At 42.4% G+C, this 18571-nt stretch overlaps 1 protein-coding gene across 1 annotated transcript in view; it reads left to right on the top strand.

The window, feature by feature from the left end:
- Positions 1–18571, top strand: part of wdr7 (WD repeat domain 7) — a gene marked incomplete at its 3' end in the record, with an annotated part of 160685 nt that overhangs the window by 53787 nt on the left and 88327 nt on the right. Inside the window, exon 21 of the mRNA XM_080743819.1 lies at positions 5828–5951. Within this exon, the coding sequence (XP_080599945.1) occupies positions 5828–5951 (124 nt within the window). The remainder of the gene's footprint in view (positions 1–5827; positions 5952–18571) is intronic.

The raw sequence follows: 18571 nt of genomic DNA, 5'->3' as shown, positions 1-18571 counted from the left end.
CTAACCAACTAAAACTCTTTTCACACTCTTTACAGTGAAAAGGTTTTTCTCCAGTGTGGCTACGCAGGTGACTCTTCAGGTGACCTAACTGACTGAAACTCTTGTTGCACTTTCTACAGTGAAAAGCTTTTTCTCCAGTGTGAATACGCTGGTGACGCTTCAGATAACCTAACAGACTAAAGTTCTTGCTACACTGCTTACAGTGAAAAGGTTTTTCTCCGTTGTGGATACGTTGGTGACTCTTCAGTACATCTAACCGACTGAAAGCCTTGTCACACTCTTTACAGTGAAAAGGTTTTTCTCCAGTGTGGATACAGAGGTGAATCTTCAGGCTACCCAACTGACTGAAACTCTTGTCACACTCTTTACAGTGAAAAGGTTTTTCTCCAGTGTGGATACGCTGGTGAATCTTCAGTTGACCCAACAGACTGAAACTCTTGTCACACTCTTTACAGTGAAAAGGTTTTTCTCCAGTGTGGATTCGCTGGTGACCCTTCAGGTCACCTGACTGACTGAAACTCTTGTCACACTCTTTACAGTGAAAAGGTTTTTCTCCAGTGTGGATACGCTGGTGACGCTTCAGGTGAACTAACTGACTGAAACTCTTGTCACACTGTTTACAGATGTGAGTTTTCCTCCCTGAATGGATATGCTGGTGCCTCTTCAGGCCCCCCAACTGACTGAAACTCTTGTCACACTCTTTACAGTGAAAAGGTTTTTCTCCAGTGTGGATTCGCTGGTGACCCTTCAGGTCACCTAACCGACTGAAACTCTTGTCACACTGTTTACAGATGTGAGTTTTCTTCCCTGTAGAGGTCAGCCGATGTGTCTTCACCTCTCCTGGTTGAGTTAAAGTCTTGATAAACCTTTGATGACTGTAAGATTTGGGTTTGTCTGTGTCTCCTTGTTCCTGGCTGGTTTCAATTCTGGTGATTTGCTGGAAGGATTCTGAGGGCATTTGGCAACAGAGGTCGTCATGGCTCGATAGAGATCTGAAGTGTGTCCAATCAGAACAGCTGACCTTTGTCTGGGAGGATTGTGACCACACTCCTTCCTGGAGTGGCGGTTCATCACCACATCTGCATCTATACATGGCCTGTTATAAGGACAGAGATTCAGGTTCTGTTGGGTAATGGACAACTATTATCCTCTTTCTGGAAGTGGAATTCCAAAATAATTTCAAATCTTATACATGCTTAGCAGAGCTCTAGTCTGACCTCACTCAACAACACAACCGGTTGCTGTGCATGCCTGACAACACCGATGTGCGCAGGCTGCCGCCACTCCATATTTGAGTGATGTCATATTGATGACATCACTCAAATATGGAGCGGCGGCAGCTCCATATTTGGATGCCACGCCGTTATTAGGACACAGTTTATTTTATTTATTGCATTCAGTAATAAGTGTGGTTAGTATAGGCAGGGGTGAAAATGGGTGGGAACTGACCTGAACGCAGATCCGGTAAAGTACTCAGCAAAAGAAAAAATCACACCCAATGTGAAGTGAGCGGTGGTCGTGCTTGCATAACGTCTTCAGACTAGGATATAGGTCTAGGATGTAATTGGTGATGTAATACAGGCTACACACACACATTGCTATGGCAAAACGCTGAGGAAAACCCATTGCTATGGCAAAACGCTGAGGAAAAGTGGCTACAGACCCACGCACAGCCACTCTATGGAGCGGTTTACCACCGCTCAAAAAATAATAGTTGCATATGTGTTTAGTGTAGAAGAAGACAGCAGTAGGGCAAAACTCAGAAGGTAAGGTCAATAAGGTAAGTTCTCTCTTACTTTTCAACTTAGGGTCTTCCCTTTCGCTGTCCCATATTCATGCCATCAGTCCACAACATGCACTTTGTTCCAGGCCTTTTAGCATGGTAAGTATCCGGGTCCTATAGTTGCCTGGAACAGAGAAATGAAATGACTATTGTGCCTGGAACATAAGTCTCTAGGAGGAGAATGAGCGAGAGTGTTTCCTCTTATTGCCTGAGCCACATCCTGCAGCATGGAGAGCCAATGAGAAGTGAGACTGAGGCAGCTCTGTTGGTTGTCTTCTGTGTCCCTGGCTCATCACTGCAGGTGCGCTCAAATCCGGTTGATCAAGCAGGTGAATTGGTAGGTAACCCCCTTCAAGGATGAGCCCCAGTGGAGGGGTGTTCTTCTTTGGCTGCCTCTGCCTCTGTCCCACTGTCTCTCTCTCTGCTGCAGTGCTCACCTGCAAGACGGTTGCCTAGCGAAACTGCACAGTATGTATGGTAATTCACCATAGTGATTTTCATCATTTCAACACATAAGCATGAACTAACTACTTGACAAAGAAATCATGTAAGGACACTTCCAGGTCTTCTGTTGCAGGCGAGGGGAGACGGGCCGGCCGACAGACTGGGGCTGACCTGTCTGCACATAACAGGCGTGCGTTCCCCACCTGTGTTTATTAGCCTACAGTCATATTTCGGTGTGACCACATTGGGGTTTTTCCTCCATTGTGCAGATGGTGGTTTTCACTGGTTTTTCTCCAGTGTGGATACGCAGGTGACTCTTCAGGTGACATAACTGACTGAAACTCTTGTCACACTCTTTACAGTGAAAAGGTTTTTCTCCAGTGTGGCTACGCTGGTGACGCTTCAGGTGACCTAACCGACTGAAACTCTTGTCACACTGTTTACAAAAGAAAGGTTTTTCTCCGGTGTGGATACGCTGGTGAATCTTCAAGTCACCCAACTGACTGAAACTCTTGTCACACTCTTTACAGTGAAAAGGTTTTATTCCGGTGTGGATACGCTGGTGAATCTTCAGGCAACCCAACTGACTGAAACTCTTGTCACACTCTTTACAGTGAAAAGGTTTTATTCCGGTGTGGATACGCTGGTGAATCTTCAGGCAACCCAACTGACTGAAACTCTTGTCACACTCTTTACAGTGAAAAGGTTTTTCTCCAGTGTGGATACGCTGGTGAATCTTCAGTTGACCCAACTGACTGAAACTCTTGTCACACTCTTTACAGTGAAAAGGTTTTTCTCCAGTGTGGATACAGAGGTGAATCTTCAGGTGACCCAACTGACTGAAACTCTTGTCACACTCTTTACAGTGAAAAGGTTTTTCTCCAGTGTGGACACGCTGGTGACTCTTCAGTACATCTACCCGACTGAAACTCTTGTCACACTGTTTACAAAAGAAAGGTTTTTCTCCGGTGTGGATACGCTGGTGAATCTTCAAGTCACCCAACTGACTGAAACTCTTGTCACACTCTTTACAGTGAAAAGGTTTTTTTCCAGTGTGGATACGCTGGTGAATCTTCAGGCTACCCAACTGACTGAAACTCTTGTCACACTCTTTACAGTGAAAAGGTTTTTCTCCAGTGTGGATACGCTGGTGAATCTTCAGTTGACCCAACTGACTGAAACTCTTGTCACACTCTTCACAGTGAAAAGGTTTTTCTCCAGTGTGGATACACTGGTGAATCTTCAGTTGATCTAACCGTCTAATGGGCTTCTGACACTGTTTACAATAGAAAGGTTTTTCTCCAGTGTGGATACGCTGGTGATGATTCAGGACACCTAACCTACTGAAACTCTTGTCACACTGTTTACAGATATGCGTTTTCTTCCCTGTATTAGGCAGCTGATGTGTCATCACTTCTCCTGGTTGAGTTAAAGTCTTGATAAACCTTTGATGGCTGTAAGATTTTTGTTTGTCTGTGTCTCCTTGTTCCTGGCTGGTTACAATTCTGGTGATTTGCTGGAAGAATTCTGGGGGGATCTGTCCATTTATGGACGTTTGGCAATAGAGGTCAGGACTTCTGGAGTGGCGGTTCATCATCAAATCTGCATCTATACATTTCTGTTTCTGGTTCTGTTGGGTAACAGACAAATTATTTATCCACTTTCTGACTCCCTATGTTTTCTATCTCACGACGTAAGGACTCTGAATCCTCTGGTCTCTGTGGAATGAAGTGGAATTCAAAATATTTTCAAATCTTATACATGCTTAGCAGAGCTCTGGTCTGACCTCATTCACAACACAACCGGTTGCTATGCTTACCTGACAACACCGATGTACGCAGGCTGCCGCTTCTCCATATTTGTGCAAGAGTGACGTACATCAATATGACAAGAGATCCAGGTAGATGCCACGCCGTTATTTTTGGGCCGGAATGGACCTGAATGCATATCCGGTAAAGTAGTCACGGCCGGAACGGCGTTCTGGTAAGACGAGGAGAAGTTAGCTGTCAAAATCCCATATTAAATAGCCTGCCACAAACACACGTCCAAGAAGTAAACATAATCTTAAATCAGTTTAACATACACAAGCGTTACATTTTCTAACTAGAAGCAGTGCTCTTCCGAGCACAGGTCTCCACCAGGCCATACAAATTGGCCTGTTATAGCGCCACCATGAGGCTGATTTGAAAAATGTGGGGCAGAGCGACCCATGCCTTGCTCGACTCTGCACACCGGCGGCGGTGGCTGGCGGGGCCGGCAGCGAGCTCTGTGGCAGGGAAAGCTAAGAAGGTTGAGGGCTCGCCAGGGGGCTGCTGGATTCTGTGGGGGAGGTAGCCTGTGGTGCTTCTTTGGTCGGGAGCGGCTTCTTCCAGGTCTTTCTTGGATTACAGCGCTCTTTTCTCTTACTTAGAGAAAGATAAGGCTGGAGATCTTGTTTATAGTGGGATAGTTTATTCCTATGTGATCTTATCTATTCTAGATCTTATCTTAATCTCGTTCTGAAAAAGTAGTTTATACTCAATTGTGAGTATAAACAGAGGGGGAAACAACATTGAAGCCAAAAGCCAAAATGTCATGTGAAGCTCGACCAATCCTCGAGCTTCACATGACGCAATATGACGCAATATGACGCAATATGACGCAATATGACATCATATTGCGGGACGGACGGAGGGGAAAACATACTCTCCAATATGACGCAATATGACGCAATATGACGCAATATGACATCATATTGCGGGACGGACGGAGGGGAAAACATACTCTCCACTCAGCCTTCGGCTGGTGGAGACAATTAAGTGCTTCTGAATTGTTCCAGTGTGTTTGTGCCAGCGTAATTTATGCTGTTCGTGTTTTGGTGTTTCACATGAAAAATGTAATGTGTGAGATTACATTAAATCTATACCTATAGTATATAGCACCCTTATTATCTGAACATAGCTCCTATGACCAGCCACGGGTAAGCGGACGAAATGAGTTTTCTCAGACGGGTGGCTGATATCTCCCTTAGAGATAGGGTGAGACGCTCAGTCACCCGAGAGAGACTTGGAGTAGAACCGCTGCTTCTACACTTGGAAAGGAGTCAGCTTAGGTGGTTCGGGCATCTAGTACGGATGCCTCCCGGGCACCTTCCTAGGAAGGTCCTCGATGCACGTACAACTGGGAGGAGACCCCGTGGCAGACCAAAGACCAGATGGAAGGATTATATCTCCACACTGGCCTGGGACCGCCTTGGTATACTCCCAGAGGGAGTGGAGGAAGTTGCTCAGGATAGGGAACTCTGGAAATCTCAGTTTGAACGATTGAAGATGGATGGAGGGAGCTGATGGTAGGTGTGGCGCTCCACCTCAGCAGTCCATCTCCCAGGGGTCTAGCGCATTGTAACGGGGACAGACTCCCGCGTGTTACCGGCTGATACCGACAATAAGCCACTCCCGACCTACTTGTTGACCAATAACAAGCTCTTGCTTCAAAGCTATGTGCCAAGTCCAGGTCCTTTGTGGATCTCCTATGTATGTTGATTTACATGTCAATGCCCGTGGCCCCTCAAATATTTGTGGCACTGCTACAGTTGTATTCATTTCTTCTTCCTGGTTTTAGGTGCGAGAGGCGGCCCAAGCCCTCTTATTGGCCGAACTGAGGAGGATTGGCCAATCGGGGCGCAAGGATACCATCGACCTGTGGGCTCCATACCTGCCTCAGTATGTGGACACTGTCAGCTCACGTAAGTACATCACACCACTGTGTTTGTGTATTAACACAGTTAATATCACATTGTATGTCATACATGTTCAAATCTGCGTTCCTACTCATTCATGTAAAAGTGTGTAAAAACTTTGCACACACACTCCTTGGCTGCCAAACCACAACCTCATTTCTCACATGGCCCTCTTCTAGCGCCACCATGAGGCTGATTCTTGCAAAACACATTTTTGAATACTGCTCCTACACGTTTTGCCCAAAAATCACACAAAGTGGTACACAGTATGTCTAGACTCATGTCATCAACATGGATCTGTCCCTTTTAGCGCCACCATCAGGCCCATTTTTTCAAACACATTTTTGGACACTGCTTCTACAGATTTTGCCCTAAAATCACACAAAGCATTACACAGTATCTCTAGTCTACAGTCATGTCATCAACATGCATCTGTCCCATCTAGCGCCACCATCAGGCCCATTTTTGCAAAACACATTTTGGATACTGCTCCTACAGATTTTGCCCCAAAATCACACAAAGCGTTACACAGTATCTCTAAAGTCATGTCATCAACATGGATCTGTCTCATTTCCAATATTCCCCTCCTGATTGGCTACCATTGCCTTCTAAAGTTTGTGTATGCGACCTGACGGTCGCTTATCTCCCAATTAGGTGGGCAACTTTGATGATGGCGAGGGCCACTATTTTTCCACCTTCACTCCAGAGGGCCACATTGCATATTGTGATGTCGTATTTTGTCATTCATACAAAAGAAGCAAAAATAGCAGATCTACAAGCGCAATGCGTTTTGAACTTTTTTTTTGTGCTATTTTTGCTTCTTTTGAATTGGAATCCTGAATATTTTTTTGTTATTTTTTGAATTGGAATCCTGAAATGTAACATTTTGATTTAAATTCAAACGCATTTAGTTATATACTCATGTTAACTTTATGAACTTAAATACAAACACATTGGACATAAAAAAATACATACAATACGGTATACTAGTCATTAAGCTACTAATATAGACTGACGGAATTAAAGCAGGTCATGTTTGGAAATGTAACAGTTGAAATCAATAATATATCAGTATTCCGGTATTATCCTACGGGCCGCTTTAAGCGAAGGTGGGGGCCACCTGTGGGGGCCAGTTGCCCATGTATCGTTAAAAGGGATTTTGGAAGGAGCACTGCTCCAAATTCTGGCTTTGTCCTGTTCCCAAACTGGTGGGAGAAGTGTGTCCGGGCCCTAAAGTAAACTGAAGCGTGGCCTACATCTGGCCTAGATATGGCCTACATCTGGCCTAGATAATGGCCTACATCTTGGCACAAACGGACCAAAGTTTGTTGTATGCTCGGGGTCCCATTGGCCAAGCTTCGTGCTGTGATTGGCTAGCGGGACGCTTGATGAAATTAACTCATAAATAGCACCGCTCACTTCACACTAGGTGTGATTTCTTTTTAGAGCTACAGTAGGCTTGGGATTACAGTTAGTATGAGACATTTCTAAGTCAGGCTTAGGGTTTGAGTTGAGAGGTCTACCTGTTTTTACTGTAGACTGTACTTGGGTGCATGCCAGTGTCGTGTCACACATACCAATGTGGCGCGTTCTGAGCTTGTAGACCGGGTATTCCTGGCTTAAGGGATGGAGTTAAAAAAAAAAAAGTCGCCGTCCTAACATGTTGATGTCTCTAACAAGTATAGTGATACACGTGTGTGTGTGTGTGTGTGTGTGTGTGTGTGTGTGTGTGTGTGTGTGTGTGTGTGTGTGTGTGTGTGTGTGTGTGTGTGTGTGTGTGTGTGTGTGTGTGTGTGTGTGTGTGTGTGTGTGTGTGTGTGTGTGTGTGTGTGTGTGTGTGTGTGTGCGCGCGCTCACGTGGGGGGCTGCTCCAGTAGGAAAGACTCTCTCCCTGTCAGTGGTTCAGGACGGGCCAAAACGGGCTTCCTCTGGGGAGCCGTTGTCATAGCAACGGGCACCACTGGTCAGTGTTGTGTTACCACGGCAGCACTGTGTGTGTGTGTGTGGGGTGGGGGGGGGGGGGGGGGGGTATACCTCACGGGAGGAGAGGATGGAGGGATGGCGGCAGAGAAAGAGAAGCTTGGAGGAGAGAAGGGGGGACCGGAGAAAGAGTGATGCATTGGAGATAGAGGAGAAGGAGGGACACATCGAGGTAGAAAGATGCCATGCATGGCCTTGCATTGGCCATGGGTACCCTGTCGTTGTCAGTCATATCTTCACTGTGCAGTGTTGGATCTTAGTTCCTGGAAGGAGCTAAGCTCCAACATCTGACTTTGTCTGGTTCCCAACAAATGTCTTCAGGCCTAGAATTAATGAATGCTTTAACCAGTGAAAAATAGCAGATATACAAGCTCACAGCGCGGCACCGAGTGCCGCGCTGCGAGCTTGTAGATCTGCTATATTTAGAAAAAGTCGTGAAAATGTGTGCAAATGTTTGAATATATGTATTTTCAAAGCGAACATTTGTAACTCAGATTTTGCTTCTGGGGGGTCCCTGGAACTAGATATTTTGAGATGGGGGTCCATGGCCAAATAAATATCATTTTGATACACAAAACACAAAACATTGAGATAATTACCATTTTGGTCAAAACGTACTGAAAATAACGCTGTACTTCAAGTTTAAAATGATACCAAATATTTGTTTAAGTGGCGGCACCCCTGGACTGCACCCACTTTGAAAACCCCTGGGCTAGATGGCCTACATACAGGATGGCCTACATCTTGGCCAAGCTTTGCAGGACCCGCTGTGATTGGCTAGCGGGACGCTTGATGAAATTATCATACATAGTACCGCTCACTTCACACTAGGTGTTATTTTTGGGTTGTAAGGCTGGATATGTTGGACAATATGACGACAGGATTGGTCATGCTTCACTTGACATCACAATATGTAATATACAGGGTTCCCACGCCCACGGTCATGAAATTCCTGGTAATATTTTGAAATTAGATTTTTTTTTTCCATTACTGGAAAAGTTTTGGAATTGATCAAGTGTCCTGGAAGGTCCTGGAAAAAAAATAGCCATTTATTGTCTTTTGGTTTATTGTATTTGGTTATTATTTTGTTCATACCTCTGAAATGACAAATTAAACATTGGCCAATTGTCAAAATTAGAGGCAGAAATTGTGAAAATAGCAGATCTACATGCTCACAATGCCTCGCGTTGCAAGGCGTTGTGAGCATGTAGATCTGCTATTTTCACAATAAAACCGTGTTATACAAAATTCCCCAACTCTTAGGCCGGCTTTACACTGCAGTCAAATCCAGCCCAAATCCGATTTGTTCTCAAATCTGATCTTTTGGCCCGACTTTTCACACTGCATTTGCAAGTGACACAGATCTGATCTGTGCATTCAGACAGCGTCAGCCCAAAGCTGCCCTGTGGCGACATGTATGCTTTGGTTACCGTGGTAACGACGTAGGCGTCATGACGTTACGTCACTACGTCGACGCTGGCTGATTACGTTCTGATTACGTTCAGGAAATGCGACATAATAGACCTTTGTAAACACACGTTAATATTGTTTTTCTCTCTTCTTTTCTTTACTCTTGTGTTTCGCTCTTCTCTCTCGTTTTCACTGTTTAGCTCACGTGTTTTCTCTCTTCTCTTTTGTTTTTCTCATGTGCTCAGTGGGCTGTAATCAAATAGTAAATACTCGCGCTCTGTAATGATGTAATTTACAGCCGCGCTCGGGTCTCGCTGCTCGCGCAGCTTGAAGTGACGCTTGGCCAAGTTGGCCAGTTTGATGTGACTTGAATGTGACCTGCATATAACTCAATGGGGTGGATGTGGTTGCTGCTTTCAGACTGTGTCAGATGTCCTCAGATCCGATATGGATCGGATTTGAAACTACCTCTGGATGTGGTTTTTCAAAATCGGATTTCATGTGACCTGAATGTGACATGTTTGGATTTAGACTATTTTAAAAAAATCGGATTCCACTTTTGAAGTGACTCAGATCTGATTCAGGCTAGATTTCAGTGGCAGATTTCAGTGGCAGTGTAAAGCCGGCCTTAGTGCTCGTCAGTGTGCCGGGTCCCCAGTTCAAATATGATTATTTCGGGGGTCACGGCCTGAAAAGGTTGAGAACCACTGGCATACACTACATACACTACCTGTCTTTGGGCATTGCGCATAGGAGTAAGTGAGCTGTATTATTGTTATATAGTCCTGGAAATCGGGTTAAATATTCTGGAAAGGTTTTGGAAAAGTTTTGGAAATTAATTGGTAAGGATGTGTGGGAACCCTGAATACAAATGTTAGCTTGGCTTATGTGAGATGGGGCAGGATTTACGTACAAACAGACAAAGCCAGATGTAGGAGTGGTTAGCACCAATCAAAGATGAATAGGTCACCAGTGTTGCCGCCATCAGCAAGCAAAGGAGGTTGGGGAGCCGAGTGGTGAGGGTGTGTCCCACATACAGTAGTATTTGATGCCTCTCCTTGTTTCTTGACTCTCCACTGTACTGTCAATAAGGGCAGAAACATGACTTAAAGTCACACTGTGTAACCTCAATGAACCTCAATTCTTGGAGTCACAGTTTTAACAGATTCCGGAGCCACCACCAGGTGTCTCCTAAAAGGAGTCTTGACAGACCTACCAGAGAAGCCTGGAACTGATGCCTCTAGCTCAGACCTCAGGATTCAGAAAAGTCTGTGCCACCTCCTCCTCCTCAGGCCTGTTTTTATATTTGAGTGGTGCTCCTGGAAGGAGCTAAGGAGCTAAGGTTCCTAAAGAAATCTCCAGCCCCCAAAATATGTCCCGGCTCCAAAAAGTGTGAAGGGTCCCATTGGCCAAGCTTGGCAGGACGCAATGTGATTGGCCAGCGCGACGCTTAAAGGAATTAAAGGGATATTCCACTTTCAACAGGGAAACAGCTTATGGGCTTCTCTCTCCACATGCACATCCATTGTAACTTCAAACTTCATTTTAACCATGATATAATTTTAATAATTATTTGGGAAAATGGAAAAAGTTAAATACAAAAAATAATTATTAAAAAATAAATGAAAAAAGTTATTGAAAAGACACGGCCTGCTCACGTATTAGGAGGGTGATATGAGTCACCAGAAAAAATAATGGGTGTTTTTAATGAATCTATCATGGTTAAAATTAAGTTTGAAGTTACAATGGGTGTGTGTGGGGAGAGGCCCTGGGCCTGGTAACATTTACATCAAATATCTAAATATTGAATCAAGCAAATTAAAAACTGTTCAGGGTGTTCATAAAAGCCTGATTAGACAATAAAATTGCCAAAAGTTTTTTGAACGTAGAATATCCCTTTAACTCATAAACCGCACCGCTCACTTCACACTAGGTGTGATTTTTACATAATTTATAGGACTGTTAAACCTATTGATCAATTACACATACACATACAGTTTGAATTGAGCGGTGCTATTCCCTATATGGGTAATTTCCATAGCTCATGTTCCTCCAGTCACACCTGATATTCATCACACACTCTTGTGCTGCTTGCTACATTCTCATTTGGTGCATTACTTGTTTAGAACAAAATATGTATCTGAAGAATAAGCAATGCATTGCATAAATGTACCAGAGCTCTTTCTCTCTTGCTCTCTTTCTCTCTCTGCCTCTTGATGCGTCGTCCTATATCCTAAATAGTCCAGTTATGAGACGTTTACACAGGAGCACAGTTCAGCTATTAAAACTCAGCATTGTTTAATGATTACACAGGGTAGATTCCCCACATGAATATATAAACATATGAACAGCAAATGCATGAAAGTAAACAGAATACAAGCCTGATATTTCACAACATAAAGTTGCATCCACAGCAAGCTAGAAGACAGCGTCCAACTGAAACCAACAAGTTTCAGCTGCACTCCGGAGAGATCTCTGAGGAGTCCCTCTCTCACAAAGTCTAATATATCAACATCTGTCCAGCAGGCTGCTGGAGCAGCCCTTCTGTGATTGGCCAGTAGTACTCAGAGCACACTCTAAAAAGATATGGTTGCTTGTGGCTTAAAGGAATAGTTCACACATTTTCACATTAATCCCTCCTTGATCACTCTTAGTGATCACTCAGTTTAAAATGTTGAACACAGTTTTATCATTTCATGTAACATGCTGAGTATTAAACAATAACATTGTTTTGCTAACTCTTAGGTAATCATTTGGGTTGGTCCCACAGATTCCTTTACAAGCTTTACAGAATAAAATTTCATCTGACTAAATGTGTAACATTGAATATATTTCTTTATTGCAATTCTTCTGAGAGACGGGTCTTTTTCTGCGTCCCAGGAATTGATTCCGTACCCCGACAATCCAAATTTCACCCACTGCCAATTAATAGTTCACATGGCAATGAGATAAAAGGACTATCGGGAGGTTACTCTTCCAAGACACAGCCAGACTCGCCCCTCCTATTTGTATCCTTCACCCTCTATCGGACTTGATGGAGTGGTGATGCATGCGATCTTGAGGTCAAGTTGTGGGTCAAGGAATGCTCTAAAGGGGCCTTCTGTGTATAGCTATTCATTTAATCACATTCTGTGTGCCAAGGGAGTGTTGGGCGTACTGTGCCAAAAAATGTCTAAGGAGATAAGGATATCCCTGGGAAAATATCAGTTGTTTCTTGACATACATCTATCCCATAAAAATGTTGCATCTGTTTATTATACATAATTGTGTTATGCCCCTCCTAGATAAAAATAAACATGTGTAGAATTGTAAAGAGTGTTCGATCCCAAGTTTTGTTCAGTGAAATCTGGACTAAATGTCATGTGATGAGTGAGGGGTGTCACCATGTTAAACTACGGCAGTAGACTGTGCACTTGAACTATGAATATTTAATTCCTAAAAGCCTGTGAACTAGGGACACAGCTGTCTCTACTATCTACTGAGAATCGGGAGTAGAGATTTTACAGGAAAGCATGACTCACATAAAAGCGAATAACTAGACTTGTTATTCTTTACCCCAATTAAAATCTTATAGCTGGGGAATATACATATAATATATTTATACCTCCCTCCTTGACATGCCAGTAATGGCATGGCACATGTATAAATGTAGTACTTCGTTTAAACCATAGGGCACACAGTTTTGTTCCTCTTGGCATCGAATAACTAACAAAGTACAGGGAGACACCGCACCATGGGTGAGATTATTGACAGGGTCACGAATGCACCTGTCAATAACAACATTATCAATTATTGTCCTCAATGTGAGAACAGCACAAATCCAAATTTACTATAGGCAACCGTCACAATGTTGTACCACAAGCTGGAGGTCTTTTTTTTCGGAGATGATTAGACCTGCAGAGCCGTTATGTATTCTCTGAGAGACCTACCGTACACCCACACAACCAAGGCGTATATTCCTTATCAAATTGCACTGAAGTTCTTTAATTTAATCTGTACACTTGAGTCCTTATAATCATGGCCTAAGCCATCAGAGCGTACGTTACGCTTCAAGCAGTTGTTGGGACATTTTTGGCTCCCAGAAAGAAGAATGGCACGGTGGCCAGACAACAGCAAACCTCACCAGCTTTTTTCCTGCACAACCAGAATATAGGCAGCATGAGAAATTGAATAATAGTTGGCCGCCAAGTGAAACTACAATTTGTACTGTTACACTTATCGGACAAAATACTAATAATAATTTAGAATAACCCAACATGGTGTGCGCCCACGTAATCCTTCAGATTTGCCTACAAATAAATGACTACAACTAGAATTATACCAGAGGTAGGCAATCTTAGCGCATTTCATTGCAGTTCCGGAATTGTTTTCTGCTAAATAATTATCATAACTTACTGGAAATGGGTGTTTTCACATGCCCTCATTGGCAGCAACAATACAAGTATAAAAGACACCATTCTCACTAGACCATTTTAGTGCCATGAACATCATAGCAGTAAAGTAAAGACCAGTGTTGCCAGATTTTGCGAGAGAAATAAGCAACAAGGTGTACAAAAATAACACTTGAAAGTGATCTATAGGCCTATAACGGGAAAAATCTCGGAGGTGTCAAAAGAGAAATTGGAAATAAATATGACTCAAAGAACACAATAAAGTAACACTGGCATGGCAACGTTTTGACCGGGTACACTATACAACTCAGCGTATACAACACCTTTCTTACTTATAGAAATGTGTATAACAAAACACCGCACTTAAAACATAGCAGATCACATAAATGTCTCAATACACGACCCTCCTTGACAAACAAAGTAAAATAAAACAATAAAAAATAACAAAGACCTGTCTAACTGTGGGTCATGACATTTCAGTTATATATAAAATAAACGTCGCCATTCAAACATCTTATCCTTCCTCAGTATTGTTCATGTAACCTGGTGTGGTTCGGCTTATCCATTATAATTATAAATTCAAAATGATTTATCACACATTTTCCACCGCGGATCACTTCCTCATTTACTCAAAGCAGTCAGCCTTCCAGAGGACTGGAGATGAGATTTATGGCTCTTTGAAGTGAGCCGGACCTCTGGGATCCGTTCCTTTCAAAGAGCCGTTCAAAAGACACTCTCATTTTAGTTATTTAGTTACTTTAGTTATTTACCTCTACATTGCAATAAAAGAATGTCAGTAGGCCTACTTTTTCCACAACTACTCATTCGAAAAGAGTGGCCCCCTCTCAAAGAGCCTTTCTAAAGACTTAACTTGTCCGCAAACGTCCCATCTCTAAGGAGGACCTGGTGAAATTTACCAGGGGCATAGAATGTCAATAAAACCCTGACCTCTGGCCGGGGACTGGGGAGGGAGTCGGGGAGATGGGTTGGTTATTGCTCCGAGTCTAATGATCATTATAACACTGTCCCGACATCAAAACATGAGAGATCTTTTTTACTATGGGGTGTCATTAAAACTTTGTTGACACGGCACATCCGAAAAAGAAAAAGATGGCCCTACTTTTTCAAAAAGGTTACAGACACCCTCCTTTATAAAATTCAATGAACGTAAATTATCAACTGGGTTACGAAAACAAACAAACAACAACAAAAAATAAAATAATAATAATAATAATAAAACTTAAAACTACAAAATAACTATTGTGTCATTGACATTATCAGATCTATGCATATACTGTAGTTGTAATCATCATAGGGAGAGAGCCTAAGAATGGGTATTTTTACCATGTTCCCTCTACTATCTGAGAGAGACTGATCAAATGACACAAGCTTACAAGTTTGGACACAACAAACCCATGGATAACTGTCCACTTAAGTTAACTAACATCTACAAAATGGTCAGGGCTCAGAATTTCACAAAATGAAATAAAATACAACAATACAATTATTGCCAAACAAAAACAAAACAACCTCGTCATGTGGGTCTAACCAGGAATGTGTATCTAGCTTACGCATGTCCAATGCACAGGACATTTCCCTATAAGCCCCTTGGCTTCTACACATCTTCTGCCCCATATGGGACATATAACCCCTCCGATTCCCCTGCCGTGATCAAACACAAGTACATAGATGAAATAAAAATAACAATACCACCTTGTATATGATAGTAAGGAACCACAGTAAGCAACATAGGTATATAGCCCACAATATAGTACAGTCACTGCTGTGCCCAGTACTTGTCTCCATGGCAGTTGTAAGCGCGTCTCCCCTATTCTAACTTATCTGCCTGTACACTATGGAATGCAGGGAGTAGGCAGGGACTACATGTGCATGGGAACACAAAAGGGAAGGGGAAAAAAATATATAAAAAACAAAAAAAATAAAAAGGTGATTGCCCTCAACAATACAGCTCTGTTTGCATTGTGTGATTTATACAATACTTGAAAACGCAGATCTGCCGCTTTTGAGAAGCACTGTGATCCTGCAGATCAGTGCCCCCAGAGCTGAACCCTAGCACATTCTTATCATACAATTCAGCCACTAATCAGAAGCGAGCCTGTCCTGCCTTGAGTATACAACAGCAGCAGGATTGACAGTTGATGCAATTATCATTTCCTTTAAAATGTTATACCATCTATAAATTACAGCTATGATTGTTTTGATCTGAGGGGGGGGGAATAGAGTTCACTTATAGAAGTACCACTAAAAGGTTTTAAACCCACAGAAACATATTGGCTTGTTTGCATTGGGGCCCCTTTGTACTCAAATCATAAAATAAAATAAAATAAAATAAATAAATAAAATCTATTATTAACAAGGCCACACACAGTATTGTGCTGAAAGTTTCCATGGCATTTCTACAAGCATATTCTAAATCTCCTGCCTGCACTGTTAGCTGGAATTTAGGGAGTACACGCTTGTGTGGGGGAAATAAAAAGGGAGGGACGGGTCCCACAACCCAAGCACTGTGGGAAGCCCATGACTGACCTTGAATAAGTTCTGCACCTATGCACAGATTCTGAGGATCTGTACTATTCTAATTGTTTCAATGCTTATTACTCTTACTCGTGTACATTTCCAATACAAAATATTTTACTGGAGTAAATTTCTAAGAAGGCTGAAAAGTACTGAGTACATTTTGGTTAGCTGTTGTTTCTAAAATGCAACAAGGCTTCTCAATCTAGTTCCAACTACCGGTATATATGTTTTTGAGCGGTGGTCACAATGCTCCTATACGTGGCCGTGTGTGTGGGTCTGTCTGTCTGTCTGTCTCCGCGCCTGTCTCTCTGTAGCCTGCAGTAACCTTTTCTGACCACACATGTTAAGGGAGGGGCGCTGTTGCACACACACACACACACACACACACACACACCACCGCTCAGTTCACACGAGTGTGATTTTAAATAATATCAGACACGGCTACTGCATGGCACTTGGCTCCCTTGTCTTTCTTCCATTTACACCGTTTAGTATGTAAAATAAATAAACATTATTGTAATCCATTATCTTACCCTACAGTAGTGATCATACCAGTTCAAGGTCTCTGTATTATTACATCTTGTATGGGCGTGTAGTTACTGTAGCCCCTAGGTAACATGAATTCAATATTTCTGATTCCTCCATAACTGCTATGTTTTATATGTGTTTCTACAAGCTTTGTATAATGTAGCGGTCCTACAAACACACTTGATGTGTTTAGAGAATTACTTCCCTGGGAAAGGAAACAAATAAAAGAAAATAATATAATAATGATTAAGGGTCACATAAATCACTTATGTGAAAAACTAAGAAAAGTACTTCCTATACTTCTAATTGTCCTGATAAACATTTTGAACCAGTATACATAGAATTTGGGTAATCATTAATTCATACGAGCACATTCGTGCACTTAATTCCTCTATTGTTTTCACATAACTGTTAACTGACATGTGGAGAGGGTTTTTTTTTTTTTTTTTTTTTTTTCTTTTTTTTGAATCACATATCCCAAATACATTAATTTTGCTTCTGAATGATTTCATAAATTATTAGGTGGGACACCATGGCCAAAATAAAGCAGTGATGAATGTTGGGGCCTGCAGTCCCCAACACTATAACACCCTCCATTCAATCTATAAAGTATACCAGTATCGTTATGTTGTTTGAATTTCACTCAATCATGCATTAACACTACACAAGGTTTTGTTAGTGACAGGAGGAATGCAAAGGAATCCTCCCCCTGCTCTCTCTCTCTCACATACGCATGCACTCACACACATCAGTAATGAGTGTCTCTCACTCACTCTCTCTCTCTCTTTCTTTCTCTCTCTCTTTCTTTCTCTCTCTTTCTTTCTCTCTCTCTTTCTTTCTTCATACCACTTGGACACACTCAAACACAAATACACACTCTGACTGTAGGCCTACACACACAAACATTTAACACTTAACAAGACTTTTACATGACAGACACATGTATTGTGTGTTCACCGATCTTCGAGATTCACATGTGAATTTCAGTTCAGACAAAACGCAACAACACAACAGATCCGGTGGCATTTGACCTTGTTCTGGACAGCTGCATTCACGCTGTTTTGGACTGCAGATTAAAGCACCCTTTACTGCTTTTCCCTTTCTAATTAAAAAAACATTCCGTCACAATCATGTTATAAGAGTATCTGTTCTTCAAAAAGTATGTTTGTTTTCACCATAAGGGTGGTGACGTAGAAATCCTACATAATTTCTCGCCTTTACGACTAGAACACAGCGGAATTGAAGACTCACAAAAAAATCTGTTCACTTTGCTTCAGATGCAATATAAAATGACACAAAAAGGCTTATTATGTACAGCGCTATAACATTCACACATCAGCAAAGCAAAAAGATAGATTTCCCTGCCCCCCCTCAGTTCATTATTACATTACTAAAACTCCTTTTCCCCTGCGCTCATTAAATGCCAAAGACCTTATCTCTTACCACAGCAATAACACAAAGAGGCCTCTATGCCCTCAGCAGCTGTACAAGTCTCAGGGCCATGCACCGGCCATGCACCTACGGTACAGTCCACTAAAACAAAAACAAAAAAGAAACACACCCAATGTGAAGTGAGCGGTGGTCGTGCTTGCATAACATCTTCAGACTTGGATTTAAGTCTAGGATGTACAGGCTATGCTACACACACACACTTTGCTATGGCAAAACGCAGAGAAAAAAAGCTACAGACATACGCACAGCCACCTACAGGAGCGGTTTGCACCGCTCAAAAAAAACAAATTCACTTCATAACGGTTACAAACTTTACATGATGGTCTT

Source organism: Nannobrachium achirus, assembly GCF_963921795.1.
Source record: "Nannobrachium achirus genome assembly, chromosome: 15".
Classification (NCBI taxonomy): Eukaryota; Metazoa; Chordata; class Actinopteri; order Myctophiformes; family Myctophidae; genus Nannobrachium; species Nannobrachium achirus.
This window is presented reverse-complemented; position numbering and strand designations above follow the sequence as displayed.